This window comes from Kwoniella europaea, chromosome 1, assembly GCF_036810445.1.
Source record: "Kwoniella europaea PYCC6329 chromosome 1, complete sequence".
Lineage (NCBI taxonomy): Eukaryota > Fungi > Basidiomycota > Tremellomycetes > Tremellales > Cryptococcaceae > Kwoniella > Kwoniella europaea.
Genome location: NC_089487.1, coordinates 16,260,828 through 16,279,650, shown reverse-complemented (window position 1 = coordinate 16,279,650; position 18,823 = coordinate 16,260,828). Strand labels below are relative to the sequence as shown.

Below are 18,823 nucleotides of genomic sequence, written 5' to 3'. Positions count from 1 at the left end.
ACGTTAACTTGACACGCTGCCACGCGACGCAAGGGGGCACCATACAAAGATAACGGAATCAAATTGCAAACCAAATGGGATAAATTGAGATAAATTTAAGTGGACAGAAACAGCCATACCTGGTTCCACGTGTCTTGGTGGCGATACCCGCGTCGTGACCATCAACTAACTGGACTGAGACAAACAAACAAACAAGTCGAGATGGAAGAAACATCGACAAATCCCATCAACTCCACATCACCTTCTCATTCTCTAACTTATTCACCACATCCACCCCTAACAGCTCACTTGTCAATAGCATAGCAGCGGAGCACGATGGCAGCTCCGCCACCAGAAATATACTTAGCAGAAGGGTTCGATCCAACCTCTCTCAAGGTGAGTTATCCTCGTCAATCTTCGTTGCAAGTGCACAGAAACATGCTGATTGACAACCGATGTCTCTCAGGTCGCACAACTTAGGTCAGTCCGTTCGTCCATCAAGTGACCTCCTGCTGACCTTCCCATAGGTCTATACTACTATCATATGGACATGGATACCCCTCATCGGCCAAGAAAGCAGATTTAGTCCAGGCTTTCGAACAGAATGTCCTAAGTCAAGCATCTGTATGTACCCTGCATCACACGCATTGCCAAGATAGATTACTGACATCACACATATCTAGGCTTTACGAGCAGCAGCCTCCAAGAAAATCAAACCTTCAAACAAAGGAATTATAACAGTATCTGAGAATGGGGACGAAGCACCTGCAGTACCTGCCAAACGACCCAGAGCGAGATCGAGACGAACGACAACAGTCGATCCTGAAATCGAAGAACCAGCTATGGCCGCAGTCGAACCACCAGCCAAAAAACCTCGAGCATCAGCCAGAAGTAGGAAATCAGTATCAATCGAACCTGAGTTGAAGAAAGCAACAACCACTAAACGAAAACCTAAGAAAGAATCAGTTCCAATTCAAGAGGAAGATGCGGATCATGGTGTAGAAGCTGAGATAGAGGATGAGGCTACACCTGTACGTGTCCCAATCCATACAAACCATGAAGCAGAGCTGAATTCATGAATCAGGCTCCAAAATCAACCTGGGGACGAAAGTCCCTGCCTCCCCCTTCTTCGACTCCATCTCTACTTACCCCTGCAACGGACAGACGAAGATCAGCTGTCGGATCTTCATCCTCCGCCACAACCGAACTCCGTACACCCAGTGTTGGACCCGAGATTAAACCGCCTAGAAGCTCACGAAAGAGTGAACCGGTCAAAGTCATGGACAATGTAGCTGAGGAGAGTGAGAAGGAGGAATCGCCCAAGAAACCTATCAAACCTAAGACACCTAGAAAATCGGTGGGCGACGAATCTGGGTTCTCGGATTTCAACCCTTTCCAAAGCGGGAGTGAGGTTGCGGCAGAGAAGGAAAGAAGGAGAAGAAGAAAGGTAGGTCAATTGACTTACTCAACTATATGGCAAAGTTGACACATTCAATGGTCGCAGTCTTCGCTAGAACTGGAGAGCACCAAGAAACCCGCTCGACCGAGGTTTTCTGAACCTGCTCCTCGGGCCACCACTCCTACAACTCCAGTCTTACGACGTGTTGGTCCAAGTCGAGAGAATCTCCGAACGCCTCCATCGGACGTCAAAGCAGCCATGAAAAGAGAACTTGACGCTGCTGTACAATATAATCAAGCTGTTGAAAACAAGCTCAACCAAATTACCACAAGGGATGCCGATGAGCCTACTCAAGTCACAGTCGAATCACATATCGTACCTGTCGAGACAAATTCATTGGTCAGAAAAGTCGAAAATCAAGTTGCTACCATCCCGGCAATTCGCACGACTATCCCTCTATCGGTTTTATTCTTACTCTTATTATCGCTCTTAGCCAACTTCAAGTCTAATTCGTCATCTATCGGATACTGTAATTCTGGATCTAACACGAATGATATAATCCTAAATCGACAAAGCGCCATCGACGATGTTCAAGCTTGTATAGCTAGAAAGGCATCTTTAGAGTTGGATAATCACGAAGCTGCCAAACAGGTTCATTGTGATGTCAAAGATCTACCTTTGATCCCTTTCTTACCTAGACCGACAAGCTGTACTCCCTGTCCGCCCCATGCTGAATGTGAAGATGGTGCGATCGAACAGTGCATACCTGAGTATATCTTGACTCCCCATCCTTTGACTTTCTTATCCCCGATATTCGATGGATTACCTGGTATGGGACCTGAAGCGTTCCCTCCGACTTGTCGACCGGATACGGCCAAGAAGAGGATGATCGGAGGATTAGCGAAAGAGCTGGAAAAAGAATTAAGCAAAGGAAGAGGATTCATTGTGTGTAATGGATTGGGTAAAGATGATGGCAGGAAAGGCGAAGGAGAGAGGTACGGTGTTGAGGAGAACGCGTTGCGAGAACGATTTGCGGCTAGGAGAGATGTGAGCTTTGAAACACATACCCATCATGGGCAGTTAGCTGATCGACATTTGCTGTGATTTCGATAGCCAAAATTCACTAGAGAACAGTTTGACGAGATATTCGAGTCTGCTTTGAAGGATTTGGTGGAACATGAAGATGTGATCGAGTCGATCGATGTACAGTGAGTGCTACGGATCTCCAACCTCCAAAGGTCATTCGGTCTTGTAGCTGATCCCTGTGGTCAGTGGTAAATCGTGGTATGCCTCTTCCCGTACCGACTTGACTCTCAGTTGCCGAGCCAAATTGGAGGCCAAGGATCTTTTAGATAGATGGAAGTCTCAACTAGGCTGTAAGTTACCTCGTTCACCCGGGCAAATATGAGTTTAAGCTGACTTGATGTACAGCCACTGCCGCTGTGATCGCTGCTATTATGTACCTCCAATCCGAAGTCAAGAGACGTAAAGCTGAGAAGTACAGAGCTGAGGAATTGGCTCAAGTCGCTTTGAAAAGACTACAGGATCAAGTGAGTGTCTTTTGTGGGCGCGAATCTGAGCCAAGCTGATATCTGTTTCTTCTATAGGAACAATCGCATTACGTTGATCCAGTCCTCACCCCTCACCCTTTCATCCCTCCTGATCAACTCCGAGATCTGGTTATGCCCCCTAAGGGATCAACAGCATCTCGCTCAAGACTCTGGACCAGAGTGCAAGAATTGGTAGAGGCCAATGCAAATGTAGCAGTCAGGGAGAAAGAGGTCAAAGGCGAGTTGTGGAAGACCTGGGAGTGGGCCGGGGCAGCTATAGAAGGAGCGAGTGATAGACACGTAACGTGGGAGAGTTGATCGGCTTGTTCTTTCGTATACATTTATTTATTTATATATACCTTTTTTCCAGTATCAATGTAGTTTTGGGATTCGATGAGTGTTATGCAATGTCGTTTCGTATAACACGGTAAGAGTAGTACTACCAGAGATCGAGGTTGAGAGTGGACAACCTCCACCTTGGTTGTAGTAGTTGACGCAATTTGGATAGTGGGTGGTGGGTACGGTGAAACCCTATCAACACATCTTCCATGCCTCTTTTGCTTGTTCCACTAATTCTCGTATATCTCATAAAGTGAAGAGTCTATTCAAGACGTCGTCTATCGCTCAATTGATTATCCTGCTCATCTTAGGAGCTATATTTTTGTTGACTAAGAAGAATATAAACAAGGAAGAACAGTCGGACAAGATGGTATGTCTTCCTTCAACCTCTTTGAGCTAGCCATCGAGCTGATTAAATCGTTATCTATCATGATCAATTACTTCTCTCTGCAAAATGTACTTATGCTCTCGACTCTTGTCTTGCTCAATCATTTACAATGTGACCCGAACGACCATGACGAACTCTGATGAATTGATATAGCCATTGCCCGGAATGAAATCTAGAGAAGCAGGGGTGATAAGTGAATTCAGGATGATCACAGCTACGTCGTGAGTTGGTGGTCCTTCGCCATCTCATGAATGTGGATAGGGGACTGATTCGTAACTGTAATGAATATGATATATAGTGAGAAAGATGCTAGTAGATTTGTCAAGAAGTATAAAACCCTCGAAGCTGTGAGTTAGCCGTTGGGTTCACCGACAACTATATCCCTCTTCCCCCTTCTTACCTTCTTAATGTCGTAATTGGGATGAGAGGGTTAAAGCTGAATGTATGTTGTCTTCGTTTCAGGCCCTCGACGGATTTTACAATGACCCCTCGTCAGCTAGTCTGAGTAATGGAAGCGGGTCTAATAAAGGTCAAGAAAAGAAGTTGGGTGAAATATGGGAGAAGTATAAAGGTGGGTTTACAACTCCATTATGAACCCAAACCTCCATCATCGACGACTGATGACTGATGTCGGCTGCTCTGATAGACTCGTCCGATCCTAAATTGGTGAAGATCGATGGGACGTTAGCTATTTGTGAAGAGATTGGGGTGGATCCATCAAGTGTGAGTTTGAGTTTGAAAACTCCAACAATCAATCTCTTTCATATGTCTTGCAAATAAAGAACGAAGCGTGATATCTGTTTCCTCTTCTTGTCGCGTCTATATATATAGACAGAGAGGAAGCTGAACATTATACTTGAAACTTCCGTAGGATCCCGTATTATTCTGTCTAGCCGCCGATTTAGGATCCAAAGTGACTGGTGAATGGGAGAAAGAACCTTTCGTTAAAGGTATCGCATCATATCCTGGAAAGTGAGTAGAATCGTATGACTGTATGACCTACCAGAAATGTCCTGCTGGGTTGATGATCCACCTTGCATCATATCTGTTCGCGAATATTCAATGTTCGGTACTGACTCTGTAATGTGGAACTCAAAAGCATCGACTCCCTCTCATCACTGAAAAACTACCTCCCTGTACTTCGTAAGAAACTGAATACCGATCCCACATATTTCAAGAAGGTTTATATGCATACATTTACTTTGGCAAAAGGTCAAGATTTCGGTGCTAGGACATTACAGCTTGATACAGGTGAGTTCTTAGTTCACCGAGACCTGAACAGTATCCGAACAATCAACAAGCTGGATCAACCCGAGATCTACAATCACGATCTTCCCCTTATTGTTGATGATCTCCTTGAACATGAAATTGTCTTTTTCAACTTATCAATCGACATTGGAATGGATACTAATCATTTACTTTATGATACCCACTCTCAGCCCTAGACTTATGGACTCTCTTCATCCCCCCTGCCTTATCCTCCTCCCCATCCGCCCTAGCCTGTTCATCCGATAATCGTCCACCGGAATTCACCGAGGAAGAGTTCGACCTCTGGATAGAATTCATGAAGAAAAAAGGTAAAGCAGTCAGCAAAGATACGTGGAGCCTGTTGGTAGATTTCATAAGGACGATTGATAAGGATTTCAAAGAGTATGATGATGAAGGTGGGTTCTGGGCTTCTACACTGATCATATTTCTCCTACGGACCGGGAAAGATGCTGATGTTTTACCTAATATGATTTGACAATAGGTGCATGGCCATCAACAATAGACGATTATGTGGATTTCGTGAGGACTAGACGTACCTCCAAATAAGGATAGAATCATTCAAGATTAACTTTTCACATTTGACCTTTAACCTTTAACCTCGTTCTCTTCTTCTCACCTTCCCCAAAGTTTGGTCTTATCGATCTTATTTCTTACCATTGTTTCTATGTATACATCAATATATTCCTAATATAACGGAACTTATCCGAATTCATGTAAGATAATAATCATACTACGTACAGTATGTCGATCATGACATGGAAGTTATGATTTGATTTAAATTATGACTTCAATAGGGGTATATCAATGATTGAGGTGCAAAAAGTCCGTTTAACATCGAGAATGAAACGAAACAATCATTTTTGTCAACGAAAGGTAAATCGAGTCACCACGTTGTATCGACAGAAAAGCAAAGCGCACCACACCAATGCATTGTGATACAAAGAAGTACTCGAGCGACCAATCAGTACATGACATATACAGTACATACGGTATCTATAGTAAAACTAAGAACTCCTCAATCTCCTAGCAGCTTCACCCAAAGCATCCATTGCATCTTTCGCTTCGCCTTCTCCATCATTTTCCTCAGAACCCCACCCCGAAGTAGATACCAAACTTATACTTCCACATTCACTTGATTCATCTATCAACTTCAGTCCGCCTGATGAACCCCTATTCGTATTCGTATTGTTGTCTTCATCGTTATTTTCATTATCATCATTGTTTTTATCGTTTTCATTTTCATTTCCATTGTTATTTGTGTATTTATTGGTGGTGATTGTATTGATAAACGGATTACTTGTCGATAAAGTAGTGATAGGTGAAACCTCCCCTACAGGAGGTAACTTGTAAGCCGTCCTAACGGTAGCTTGACTGAGCTCATGCAGACTTTGCATGGAAGCTGACGTTCTACTGCTCAATATCGACAGAGCGATCGAAGCTCTTTCTTCGGGATTGGCTCTATCCAAACCATCCATCAAATCATCTTCCTCTAATACTTTATATGGCGAAGAATCAAATGTGGAATATGAATGTTGATGTGCCAGATTAGGCTTCAGTTTCGGAATTGAATGAGGAGTGGTAGAGCGTGAATGAATTGCAGAGGCCGGTAAAGAGATATGAGGATTGGAATGATATCTTGTAATGAACCCTTCTCGACTGATCAATTCAGTTGGTTGATCGCAAATATCCGTATTCGTAATCTCCTTGATCAATCCAAATGTACATTCGCCTTGTCCCCCATGTTCATGTTCATGTCCTTCATCAGAATCACCCTTCTCTCTCACCATCATAGCCATACCTTGCTCCATAGATGTCGATGGAGTGATCAATTCCGATCCTACCGATACTGACGATTTGGACTTCGCCATTGAGGTGTTATAGTGCACGCCGAATGATTCAGATGATTTTCGAGATTCGATTTCAAGTTCACTACCTTCATCCTCTTTAGGTATCTGACTAGTGTCCTGGTCCGGTATGGGAACCAACGTCACTGAAGGCTGTTTACGTGGACGAGCGGGCGGTGGTGGCGATTTAGGCATGACTACTTCTTGTATCGGATCGTGACTTGAAGGTGTCCTATATCCGGATTCACCTGAATTTATCTGTGCTTGAGACGATGGTAGAAGTGGTTCAGGAGGAACAGGGATTTTATCATCTCTCATCTTTCCTTTTTCTTTCGCAGAAGAAGATAACCAAGTAGAATCTAAAACGCTTTTACCCCATTCACCTTCGTCTTCCTCTCCCAAACCAAAAGTAGATTCCCTAAACCCTTTCAGCTGACTGGAGAATCGCTTGTTCCTTCGTATTGGAACTGTGAAGTTTGTCTTTTCACCTGGTAGAGCAGATATCGTAGAGTTTCGATGAGGGCTGAATACATCTTCAGCCTCGAGATTGTGATTGTGATTGAGATCAGAAGATCCAGCTGCTGATACCGGGAAAGATTCAATAGCTCTCCTCCGATCATGTTTGTTGGGTGTGGTTTGCAGTATTTCGGATGGTAGTCGATTTTGATTTGGTGTTTCAGTTGGGCTGCAGGTCATTTGACTTGGTCCTACGACATATTCACTTGACGTACCCGCTTGAGTTGGTGTCGTAGGTGATCGGTCCTCAAACGAGAACTTCTTCAATAGACCGCTACTTCCCATTTGATGGGCATCTTCCGACGATGGACCAGCTATCATCTCCCGGCAAGGGCCATCTAGCAGCCTCGATGGAGGTGCTGATAGAGGGGCTTGAGGTAATCTACTCGTGGTCCTCAGAGGTAATCTGTGTGTTTCGTGCTGTTTCTTCCTCGCTGCTGAGATCAGGATCAAGTCGGATTCCGTCAGACCTTGCGCTTTCAATGATGAGAGCCATTGTTCAGGTAAGTCGGATAGGTCTGGAGATACATGCAAGTCGTGCTGGTTGGTAGGATGACTTCAGTGAAGCTCGTCGTTTTAGCGAGAGAGAGAGAGGTACACTCACACCAACGTTAAAAGGTCTACCTATACCAACATCGCCCTCATCGCCCTCTTCTCCTATCCTATCCACTTTCTCCCAAGCATCTTGCCAGTCATTGGTCTTTCTCCTCCTTCCATTTCTCCACTTGCTTCCTCCACGAGCATTACCCTTCTTATTAGGTGAAGTATTATGGACATTACTTTCCGTATTCCTCCTCATGACACTTCCAACTCTGTTCAATCCCTTTCCTATCCCCATTAACAATTGACCTGAAGATCTCTTCCTTCCTAGTGGTACATCTGGTTTTTGACCCGACAAAGTTGTCGAAGTCGAAGAAGTAGACGAGGACAATATGACGTTTTCTGATCTTATAGATTCTGCTTGACCAAAACCCACTTTCTTCTGTTTGGGTGTGAATGACGACGAGATATCGGGAGGAGAGGTCGATATGGATATGGATGGACTATCAGGTGGTCTAGCCAACTGAGTCAAAGTGGTAGTAGACGTGTTTAGGTTTATGACTGTTGATGTTGAATTTGAGTAGTGCTCGTTACCATATGGGAATGGGTATCCTGAGATGGAAATGGAGGAAGAAGCGATAGGTGTGGATGGGGAAGACGATATGATCGATGGCGAGGAGACTGGTGGGATGTTTGATGTGTAGATGGTAGTAGGGGATTGCCGGAGGGGGATGAAATGCGTAGGAGGTGGCTTAGATGATTTCCTGTGTTTCCAAACAGGTTAGCAGAAGAATCACAGCAATGATTGAGACTAATTGAGCGGGAGCACAGCAAATGATCTGGATTCATCTTCCCACACGTCATCCATGTGAACCCTTGTTGATATACACAAACCCGATGGATTCGAATTCGAATTCGAACAAAAGGTTGTTTTCTCGTTACTAGACAAGGGGTACATGACAACACCACAAACGGACTTTCCTTCCCCACTCTTACTCACGGGTTTAACTCCAATTCCAATCCCAACCCCACAGTTGACGAAGGCGCTGGACTTCTTGGTAATCCTGAGAAATCTAACCCTAGTCCGTCAGCAGGTAAAGAAGGTAATGCTTTGTCGCTACTTTTCGAACGAAAGGTGCCGGGTCTTGACATCTTGAAGAGTAGCTGCTGATGTGAGATCGAAAGTGATGATCGGTCGATACCCGTAGCTGGTGGGGAAGATCTGATAGGGGGAGTGGGAGTGTGACGATATGGGATGGGTTTGACTATTGCCCAGGATGGTCAGTGGTAAGTGGTTAGTGATGGGTGATTGATTGTCTATGTCTCTCCGGTATCAGATCAGAGCAGTAAGAGTGATATGTAAAGGAAATGTGATTTATCTTGATTGATTGATTGATTTGATTGACTGTATACATGCTCTTAGTATTCCTTTACCCTGCGCACAGACGCACAGCCAACACACACGATCACACAAACATCACTTTGGTCGTTTAGCTCTCCCATCCACCACCACATTGGTCTCCGACAAGAGAGCGGTGTATGTTGGTCCGACCATTACTGGGGCTTAAGCATGGATTCTCAGTCTCTTTTCATGGTGATACGAACAAGTGCAGTGATCGAGCTGCGGAGACTAAGACTAAAGAACGAGAACAACAACAAACGCAGACCGAGAAAAGCAATCGCGGTGTGAACGGGCAGGTCTGAGCGAAGAAAGCTAATCAATCACAATCCATCAGTCTAGCCTCTTAGATGCCACATACCCTAAACACCGTGACGCTTACGGGGTCAAATATCGGAAATACCTGCTGAACGTGGCGCTTCCTACTTTATGCCACGCTAGCATCTCGATGACCTCTTGGATTTTTTCAATTTCAACGTTGAGACGAGTATCTGACAACCTCAAAAAAAGCTTGCGATAGCTTATATCATATAACATAAAAATTGCTGTGACATACTTTCCAAGAACAGCAGATCCAAAATGTAAGCTACCTTCTCAGATGCTCCTTTCAGGAAAATAGCTGACAAGCTCTGTCAACTCCCAGGACTATCCTAGGTATCAACTTTGGTCAATCTTACGCTTCCATTGCCGTCATTGACAAGGTGAGTTGGGCGTTTCCGTGGTACAACTTAATACGTACAGTAACTGATCGTAATGCGCTCATGTAGGAAGGACACCCACAATGTATTGCCAACGAAGAAGGTGAGAGGCAAATTGCTTGTGCCATCTCATACGTCGGTGAACAAGTTGTGAGTTATTCTCTGGACCAATCTGCAAAGGGGCAGTACTGACCATTGATTGATGTAACAGTACATCGGTAACGGTGCTAAACCCCACTTGGTCAAGAATGGTAAAAACACAATCATGGGATTCCGAAATCTCTTAGGTCACACGTTAGTCAACCTCGTCAGCGAACGCAGTTGAGACACAAAGCTAAATGGTTATTTTGTAGTTACGATGAAGTTGACCACACCACCATCTTGACCGCCCCTTTACTCGCCGACTCCCAAACTCCAGCTTACACCGTTGACATCCTCGTTCCCCCTGCTCCTGCTTCCAAACCCGCTTCCAACCCTAGATCAGCAGCTGCTTCCGGTGCAGCTACTCCCAACCCTGCCGCCTTGGAGCCCGTCCCATCCACCAAAACTATCACCGTCCCAGAAGTGACTTCCCTTTTCCTTTCCACTTTGCTCAACTCCGCAACAGATTTCCTCGGAACGAAACCTTCCGCATGTGTCATCTCAGCCCCAACGTGGTTCACTCCTGCTCAACATGATGCTCTCCGAAAGGCTGCTGAGGATGCTGGTATTGCCGTTTTGCAGGTCTTAGATGAAGCTGCTGCTGTATTAGTAGGATACAGGGTAGGTCTATCGGAGGAAAGGAAATCAAGAGGTCTGTTAGGTAAACCTGAAGAAGGTGATGCAGGAGAAAATGAAAAGAGGGATAAGAAGGTGGTTGTGCTGGATATGGGTGAAACCAGTTTGGCTATCAGTGTGATCCAAGTTTCAGAAGGTCAATATACCGTTTTGAATAAGGGTAGAGATGATAAATTGGGTGGAAGGGAATTCGATAACTTGGTGAGTATATATCCCTACCATCTCGACAAATGTTTTTCAAGGCTATCTTAGAGTATATGGCTCTTCAAAATTTGGAGCAGTAAGCTGACAGACGATCACGATACAGCTCCTCAAACACTTCTCCAAAGAATTCACCAAAAAGACCAAAGTCGCTCTTGACCTACCATGTGGACCTGACGCTTCAGCCGCCGACAAACGAGCCGATGCCAAGCTCGTCTTAGCTGTTGAACACACCAAACGATCTTTGTCAGCTTCTAGCGGTGCCGCAACATGTGCTGTCGAGTCATTGAAAGATGGTTACGACTTGTCTTCATCTATCAACCGATTGAGATTCGACGGATTGGCTTCAGGTGTATACAGACAAGTAGGAAACAAGTTGACTGAAGTTGTTAAAGAAGCTGGATTAGATTTGGCTGAAATTGATGAAATCCTGTTGGCCGGTGCATCAACCCTATTCACTGGATTACAACAACATCTATCACTCCTTGTTTCACCTACTACCCCTGTAACATCTACCATCGACCCATCCGAGGTAATCGCTATTGGTTGTGCTCTCCAAGCCCTCCATTTGGAAACTTTGGAAGATGGTCTGAAAGTTGATGATGTCCTTGCATCAATCAAGGAGAAAGTAGACGTTACTTCTCAACCTATAGGATTGGTCTTACCTGGACAACAAGGCGATGAGCTCGCTGCTGTGATTGTAGATTCAGGTGCACCTTTACCGGTTAGAAGAAGAGTAGCCATTCCAGTACAGGGAGTGAACGGAAAGGTCGCTTTGGAATTATGGGAAGGTAAACATGAAGTTAAAATTGAGAAAGTTGAAAGACCCCCTCTTGAAAAGACCGATGATGATGATGAAGATGAGGAGGATGAAGAGGAGGAAGATGAAGAAGTGAAGACTCCCATAACTAAAAAAGTAAAGGCTTTAGGTGGAGTTGAAGTAGAGGTTAAAGGTGATAATCAGTTGATCTTGGAAGTCATCGTACAACGAAATGGAGGTTTGAACGTCAAGGCCTGGCAAGAAGGTAATGAAGCTGCTGCTGATAGCTTCGAAATATAAGTATAGATGACTTTTACAACGTATAAAATCTAGATACTTGGTATCATTGACTCTTCTTTCTATATTTCCGTCTGTGCATACTTTCTTATAACTTAGATAAATATGAATCTTGCATGGATATCATTGCATTTCTGCCGTTTGCCTCGACTTCTGCTCGTACATTGTAGTACTTGCTTGGAAAACATCAACATGCATTGTTCCGTTACGTTCAACATCGTTATTACCGTACTACTTGACCATATACCCTTTCATCTACCTAAGCTTCTTATCTTCGAAATACACCTATCCAAGCAACGAGTTTTGATCAGCATTAGTATGATCATCATAAATAAGGGTTCAATGGACAGATGGATGGTGATTAAGATCCTATATTTGTGGATTGCAATCTCGGACTCACCTTCAAATACCTCATCTGCCATACACCAGCACCTATCAAAACTCCAATCTGTAACAAACTCCACCAAACCGCTCTTGAATTGGTCAGTTCACTTGCGTCCCTGAACGTAGCCTCGACTTCTCTCATGTATCGCTGTTCTCGCTGGATATCGGCAACTTTGTTGTTCAGATCTCGGATCTTGGAAGAGAGGGTCGTGACGTGTGATGAGTCGGCTCTACGATTTTAAAGAGAGATCAAAGTTAGCTGAATCTAAACCTACATACATATATACAAAGGTGAAGGCAAGGAAAAAAATGAAGATAATTTCTTCCTTTTTCGTGAGATGAAGATTTTTAGTGGGTACAATATGGATATTGGGTGATAAGATCTGAATTGTTTTGATCTTCTATTACTCACTCAGCATCAGGTCTTGAGCTCCCCACGTTGATATCCAAATACAATTTGATATGTTGATTCGTCAACCATCCACCGGTGATATTGGAATGTAAACAGATATTGTGATCTCCCGGCTCATGAGAGGTGAAAGTGAACCTTCCATCGGGTGGTCCACGGGTATTGACTACTACGTGACCTGAAGATAGTTCCTGAAGGAAAGAAAGAGAAAGGAGATAAGAATTGTTAATTATGATATCTGATATAATTCATAACTGAGTAGCCATCATACTCACCTCAACTGCTACATGTATACCGACATCTTGGTCCATCTTCCACAGGTTGGCAGGTTCATCCCATATATAAGCTTTGTAGTGGCCTAGATAGCGAAGCCCCAGTCAGCACAGTTCGATCGTCTCATCGACAAAGGCAGTTTGCCTATCAAGTATGTGATATTTGAAGCCAAAGCTTGACAACATACCTTCTACGATCGTATCGCTCGGTAATTCCTCCATGAAGCATCTCTTCTCATTTGATTCGAAGTAAAAGTGTAATGCCTTATTTCACCCAAATACATGGTTAGCGGTTGGATTGATTTCGAACACGAACAAAGAAAAGAGCCGTAGAGATGGTACATACGTTGACTGCTGATATCAGCGGTAAAGCCAGTAGTGTCGATGATAGTGATAGCCTCATATTCCCTTCGATTTCTACTCTTGCTCCTGGTGTGTCTAGCAATACGATCCGAGTGAATGATGAGATGAAGAGACAGGTGGAAACGAATGAAGAGAGAGAGTTGCATGTTCGCGTCTTTCAGTGTGTATGTGTTCCACGTGGATACCAGACATCGCCGCTACCGCAACAAAATATATGCATCAATTAACACCATTCCAATTTGATGTACCGAGGATGATCCTTCTAAACTCTGCTCGTTGAATAGACAACCATATCGTGCACCCACTTCTTGGAATATCAGTGGGTACACGCTCGATTCATACGCTCGCCTCAGCACTTCCAATCAAAAAGGATCGGATTGGACGGTCGAGTTGAAAGGATAGTAGTAATTTCCCTTGCAACGAGGATTTCTCATCAAACCACTGCAACTCTGTTCGCCGCTTGGCCATTTGTACTTCTTCTTGCCTTCACTCACAGACGTTCAATACATCACTAAGAATACTGCAAAGCCATACATCTCGAATAGAAACCAGGCAGGAATTCTCATTGCAACCTGGTTGATTCCCATTCTTCCTCCGTTGTTCGACGACCATGCCTTCTCCCCCATCCCAAAATCCCCCTGTACTCGAACCTAACAATAACGTCGTTCAAACCGCCGCCACCGCCCAGCAAAATACCCGAGCGTTACTTCGATCATTGGAAGAATTACGAGACTCCTTAAGTACGAGGGTGGAACATCTCAGTAATGCCGTAGAGAGGCTGAGAGGTCAGGCCGGCGAGTTGGAAAGAGCGCTCGAAGGGGAAAATGGTGTGCAGAGGGAGGTAAGTCAAGTTGTGGATCACTCCTGTTCAGCTCTCGAATCAAATACCACGATCGTTCTAGGACATATCAGCTGACATACATGTACATGATGTATAGTTGCGAGATCCAACTAGATCAAGACAACGTGCAAGAGATATAGTAAACGCATATGAGAATCGTGAAAACCCTTCTCCTGTTCCTCCCCCTGCCCCTCTTACAGCTACAGCTGCCACGACATCAACACCTATAAGCAGATCATTATCTCGACCTATCACAAGCGATGAGATACACACTTTGTTAAATCGAGCTTCAGCTTCAGCTCCGGGTTCAAGACCCAATCCGGCGAATGATGTATGGACGACCCGAGCGCAGAATATCGAAGAGAGGATAAGGAGATTGAGTGAGACTGCCAGAGACTTACGATCGAGGTCAACCTCATCGATTAATGAGAATACCACTGAGAGGGATAGACCTGATGATTTACTTAGAGGAGTGCTTAATCGAGCTAGGGAATTGAGAGAAGATCAAGATAGGCTAGAAGATGGTATAAGGCGATTATCTGTTCCTACTCCGGAGGATGGAGATGGAAGAGCGAGAACACCTCAGATTGTGTATCCCAATTTGAATAGGAGACAATCCCGTCAGGGAACTACTGGTATAATGTCAACGTCAAGAAGTCGAAGTAGGGGATTGACACCTACGAACACTCGACAAGTCGAAAGACAACCTCCTCCTGAGATCGTTAGATCCGCACCCCTATCGCCAGCTTCCACCATCCGTCCTTCACTCAATTCAACCTCTTGTACTGATGTCGCTGCATCACCCAGTCCCTCGTCTGATGGGAATGATAGGGGTGACAATCATATATCACCTTTACCTCTACCTCAACAAGATTCGCAACTTACTATAAATCGTATCAATCTCCTCAACCAACCTGTACCGCCCCGACCGTCCGCTCGACTGTCAAATACAGATCTGATGGACATGGCTCGAAGTATCGTCGAGGGAATCTCTACTTCCAGCTTGACGGATCTCAATCCCCCTTCGACTACAAATAACGATATCACTCCTTTGCACCGCCGAGATGCAAGGAGGGATAGTAGCTTGACATTCAGAGGAAGACGAGTGGAAGCTTCCATGGCTCAGAACCAAGGTCAAGGTGAAGCTCAACCTCGATCTCGAAATGATAATGAGGAGATGACGGAAGATGAAGTATTGAGGACTTGGCCGTTCCTAGCTCAGATCTTACAACATCCTTTTACCGCTACTCGCACCGCAACCACAGCCAATGGTCAACAGAACAGGACAGGCGCGTCTACTGCTCAGTCAAGGGGTGAATCACCGATGGAAGAGACGGTCAGACTGATGTTAGATGACAGAGAGCGAAGAGATAGATATAGATCACCTCGTCCCGCTGGTTCGTCCCCCTCCAACATTGGAGCAGACGAACGGGGACCTAGAAGGACAAATACGAGTCAATGGTCATCTTCCTGGTCAGCCCGAGATCCGGATACTGAGGATGACCAAGATGATCGACAACTTGTGGAAGAACATACAGTGGTGGTTATAGATATGACGACTGATCCGCCTACCGAACAGGTCTTACCTAGATTTCTCATGAGTCAGCCACAGAGACGATCAACAGAGGAACAAGAGAGGATAAGGGATGATAGAAGACTGGCTAATGAGAGGGTATGGGAAAGTAGGAGGGAATTGGAAAGTATGGGAATAACGGACGGACCTAGTGCTCCCAGATCTATAGCAAACCCACCACAACCGAGACAAAGAGATAGAGATAGATTGACTTCAACTTCGAGCTCGGGCTTGGGATTGGGACTCGAACCTTCTCTAGGCGTAGAAGCTGTCACACCAACTCAAGGTATATCGATGGCTGATTTGGAGAATGGTATGGAAGGTGTTATGAGAGCTTTGATCATTGATTCGGATTCGGAAGATGAAACCACCGATGACAGCGAGAGCGACAATTCAAGTGAGAGTGGAAGTGGAAGTCTTAGTGGGGAAGGAACGGTATTTGAAGGTGAAGGTGAAAGGGTTGAAAGAGGGAATAGTCATGGACAATGTGAGTTGGATGTATCGCTTTCGCGATTTAATAATTGAATTGGACTTGACGACCTTCGCGATTTTCTAGCAACGAACAATACTCGTACCGCTGATTCAATCAATACAATAATCGACCAACGAATCCCACCTAAAGAAACTTTCGATACGGATTTACATCTCTGGCCGAGTCATTATAATCTGGTGAGCGCTGGGATGTAGAGCAAAATCAAAACGAACAGAAGAAACCCTCTCCCCTTGAATATCAGAGATATCAATTGCAATCGACAGTCGTCCTTCAAACGTGAAGCCAGTATTTGTCTTCAAACAGCTGGATACCGACAAGATTAGAAGCCGAACAAGCACGACTCACGACCTCGTTCCTTCATGTTATCTGTCCCAACCATGTATCATGTTTAACTGCAAAGTATATACCCCTTCCACACGCATCAGTCGGTGTATATACATTCAAGCATTCTCCCATACTGTATCATATCTCGAGCATCTTCCATTCGATACTAATTTCAGTTTACCCGCATTTTTCCATACATTATATAACGATTAATGACACTTCCATTTTTCTCATGTGTATATATCAGCACTGTTATATTTGCATATCCCACATGTACATGTATATATATGACGAACAGATAGATCTATGAAATTATATGGTATATTCTATTTCATGGCGAGCAAGAGATAGTAACAAGCAGATTCAAAATCGAATCCAAAGATAGCTGTAACGTTGGATGATAAAAAGACCTCTATATAGATGGTGCGCTATAACTTAGTCCTCAGCTTCTACGATCCAGTAAGAAGGAGCATCCAATTTCTCATGACCGTTCAAGAAAGGTAGACCGACGATGAAGACGTATTCTAAAGTCTTACCACCGGATTTCTTGATGAGTTCACCTGCGGCTGAGGCTGATCCTCCTGTGGCGATGAGGTCGCTGTGGTAGGGGAGGGTCCGTCAGTACGTTTTAATGTGATATGAGGAGTGAAACGTGGGATGATGAAGAGGTTTTATCCATAATCGATGATATTCAACACAGGCAAGATAAGGAATGAAAACAATCATGATAGATATATATTATCCCCATACTTCCATGCTGAGTAGGTATCGTGAAAAAGGAAGGAAAGAATGATGCACACGACTATACTATGATATGATGATACGAAGTAACTCACTCGATGACAATACATTTCTGACCATCTTTAATAGCTCCACTCTGCATCTCAAACTCATCATGACCGTATTCCTTCGCATATTTTACGACTTCCACATTTCCAGGCAATTTACCACCTTTCCTAACTGGGACAAAGGCGCATCCCAATCTCATGGCGATGATTGGACCCAGGAGGAACCCTCGAGCATCCAAACCTACAATGACATCTGGTCGTTCGGCGTTGGTGGTTATGATGTGATGTAAGAGGTGGGTGATGAGTGTCTCGAAAGCTACGGGATCACGGAGGATTGGGAAAATGTCGAGGAATGTCACTCCCTACATGTCAATACGCCGATCAGTATATATGTAATGTCTGATGGTAGATGATAAGGGTAAGAAACGTGCGATGGAGAGATAAGGCGGACTTACCTTCTTAGGGAAATCTGGGTGAACACCAAGTAATGATTTAAGGTAAGTTACGTCGGACATTGTGAAAGGTATGAAAGGAAATGTATAGACAGTCTAATAAGGAAGAGATTGTTCATGAATGAAACTGTAGATAGATGCAAGATTATCTATCTATCATCTATCGAAAACCCGTAAACAAAAAAAAAATTGCTTTTATCAAAATAAATGGCGTCAATTAAACGAGATCGAGTGCCATGTGGAGAGTCTAGTTTTTACTGATGGTATGGCCGGCGGGGACGTCCGTGCGTACGGCAACAGCTCGCTTGATCCCTACCTAGATGGGCGATTGATCGTCTGGGTGCATTTTACTCGTAAAGTGATCTATGGTATCACCAAGACACCGTGTATCTTGATTAGAGTGAGACGCACAGTAGACTATACCTATGGCAGCTCATGCATTATAGAGCGTTTTGAAGATCTTCACTGACTTGACTTATCGTTTTAGACAGTGAAGTGATTACTCTAGTCCAGCTCATCCGAATGACTGGAAATGAAAATTGATGAAGCAAGTTAGATGCGTCCGTACATAGTCAAGTTCAATACATTCAAAACACATTCATATGTCAACCACACCAATGCTTCTCACCCATCCGAAGCTCATCACTCTGTTCAATCGTTTTTTGCCATGTCGTTTGTCGCAAAGTGGCAAAGAACGAATTCATCTTTCCCCCTTCATATCATCTTCTCCTCCATTCGTACCAACACACAGTCTTTGGGTATACGTCGGGATCTATGCTGTGTTCGTTTCCTAGGTGATAGAACGATCGGTTCTCATAACAAAACTCGGGCTATTTGGTCCACCCAGACAGCACATAAGCATTGTCTCTTTAACCAAAAGGCATGGAAGACTTACAGGCGGATCTTCAATTTCCGGATACCCATATCTCCTATTCAACCAAAAAGCCAAAGCCCACAATACATGCCAG

General features: G+C 44.3%; 7 protein-coding genes across 7 annotated transcripts; 4 read left to right on the top strand and 3 right to left on the bottom strand.

The window, feature by feature from the left end:
* Positions 1-315: 315 nt before the first annotated feature.
* V865_006196 (uncharacterized protein) lies at positions 316-3,246 on the top strand (the record flags this gene model as incomplete). Its single annotated transcript, XM_066229956.1, has 10 exons — positions 316-375; positions 446-459; positions 507-603; positions 663-1,010; positions 1,064-1,426; positions 1,484-2,425; positions 2,492-2,586; positions 2,651-2,754; positions 2,810-2,928; positions 2,986-3,246. 10 exons carry the CDS (start codon positions 316-318, stop codon positions 3,244-3,246), a joined length of 2,403 nt encoding a protein of 800 aa, XP_066086053.1.
* A 574-nt stretch (positions 3,247-3,820) lies between these two features.
* V865_006195 (uncharacterized protein) lies at positions 3,821-5,470 on the top strand (the record flags this gene model as incomplete). Its single annotated transcript, XM_066229955.1, has 8 exons — positions 3,821-3,876; positions 3,954-4,002; positions 4,118-4,226; positions 4,302-4,378; positions 4,527-4,627; positions 4,755-4,906; positions 5,095-5,319; positions 5,406-5,470. The coding sequence occupies 8 exons, from the start codon at positions 3,821-3,823 to the stop codon at positions 5,468-5,470; spliced, it is 834 nt and encodes a 277-aa protein (XP_066086052.1).
* A 458-nt stretch (positions 5,471-5,928) lies between these two features.
* Positions 5,929-8,976, bottom strand: V865_006194 (uncharacterized protein; the record flags this gene model as incomplete). The annotated part of the gene is made up of 3 exons (XM_066229954.1): positions 5,929-7,824; positions 7,889-8,588; positions 8,825-8,976. 3 exons carry the CDS (start codon positions 8,974-8,976, stop codon positions 5,929-5,931), a joined length of 2,748 nt encoding a protein of 915 aa, XP_066086051.1.
* A 597-nt stretch (positions 8,977-9,573) lies between these two features.
* Positions 9,574-11,959, top strand: V865_006193 (uncharacterized protein; the record flags this gene model as incomplete). The annotated part of the gene is made up of 7 exons (XM_066229953.1): positions 9,574-9,608; positions 9,867-9,924; positions 9,991-10,071; positions 10,133-10,215; positions 10,275-10,687; positions 10,739-10,899; positions 11,006-11,959. The coding sequence occupies 7 exons, from the start codon at positions 9,574-9,576 to the stop codon at positions 11,957-11,959; spliced, it is 1,785 nt and encodes a 594-aa protein (XP_066086050.1).
* A 252-nt stretch (positions 11,960-12,211) lies between these two features.
* Positions 12,212-13,424, bottom strand: V865_006192 (uncharacterized protein; the record flags this gene model as incomplete). Its single annotated transcript, XM_066229952.1, has 6 exons — positions 12,212-12,241; positions 12,357-12,570; positions 12,753-12,940; positions 13,025-13,107; positions 13,210-13,285; positions 13,368-13,424. The coding sequence occupies 6 exons, from the start codon at positions 13,422-13,424 to the stop codon at positions 12,212-12,214; spliced, it is 648 nt and encodes a 215-aa protein (XP_066086049.1).
* Positions 13,425-13,994: 570 nt separating this feature from the next.
* Positions 13,995-16,614, top strand: V865_006191 (uncharacterized protein; the record flags this gene model as incomplete). Its single annotated transcript, XM_066229951.1, has 4 exons — positions 13,995-14,225; positions 14,323-16,285; positions 16,355-16,467; positions 16,555-16,614. 4 exons carry the CDS (start codon positions 13,995-13,997, stop codon positions 16,612-16,614), a joined length of 2,367 nt encoding a protein of 788 aa, XP_066086048.1.
* Positions 16,615-17,050: 436 nt separating this feature from the next.
* Positions 17,051-17,918, bottom strand: V865_006190 (adenine phosphoribosyltransferase; the record flags this gene model as incomplete). Its single annotated transcript, XM_066229950.1, has 3 exons — positions 17,051-17,213; positions 17,452-17,765; positions 17,859-17,918. 3 exons carry the CDS (start codon positions 17,916-17,918, stop codon positions 17,051-17,053), a joined length of 537 nt encoding a protein of 178 aa, XP_066086047.1.
* Between the last annotated feature and the right edge of the window lie 905 nt (positions 17,919-18,823).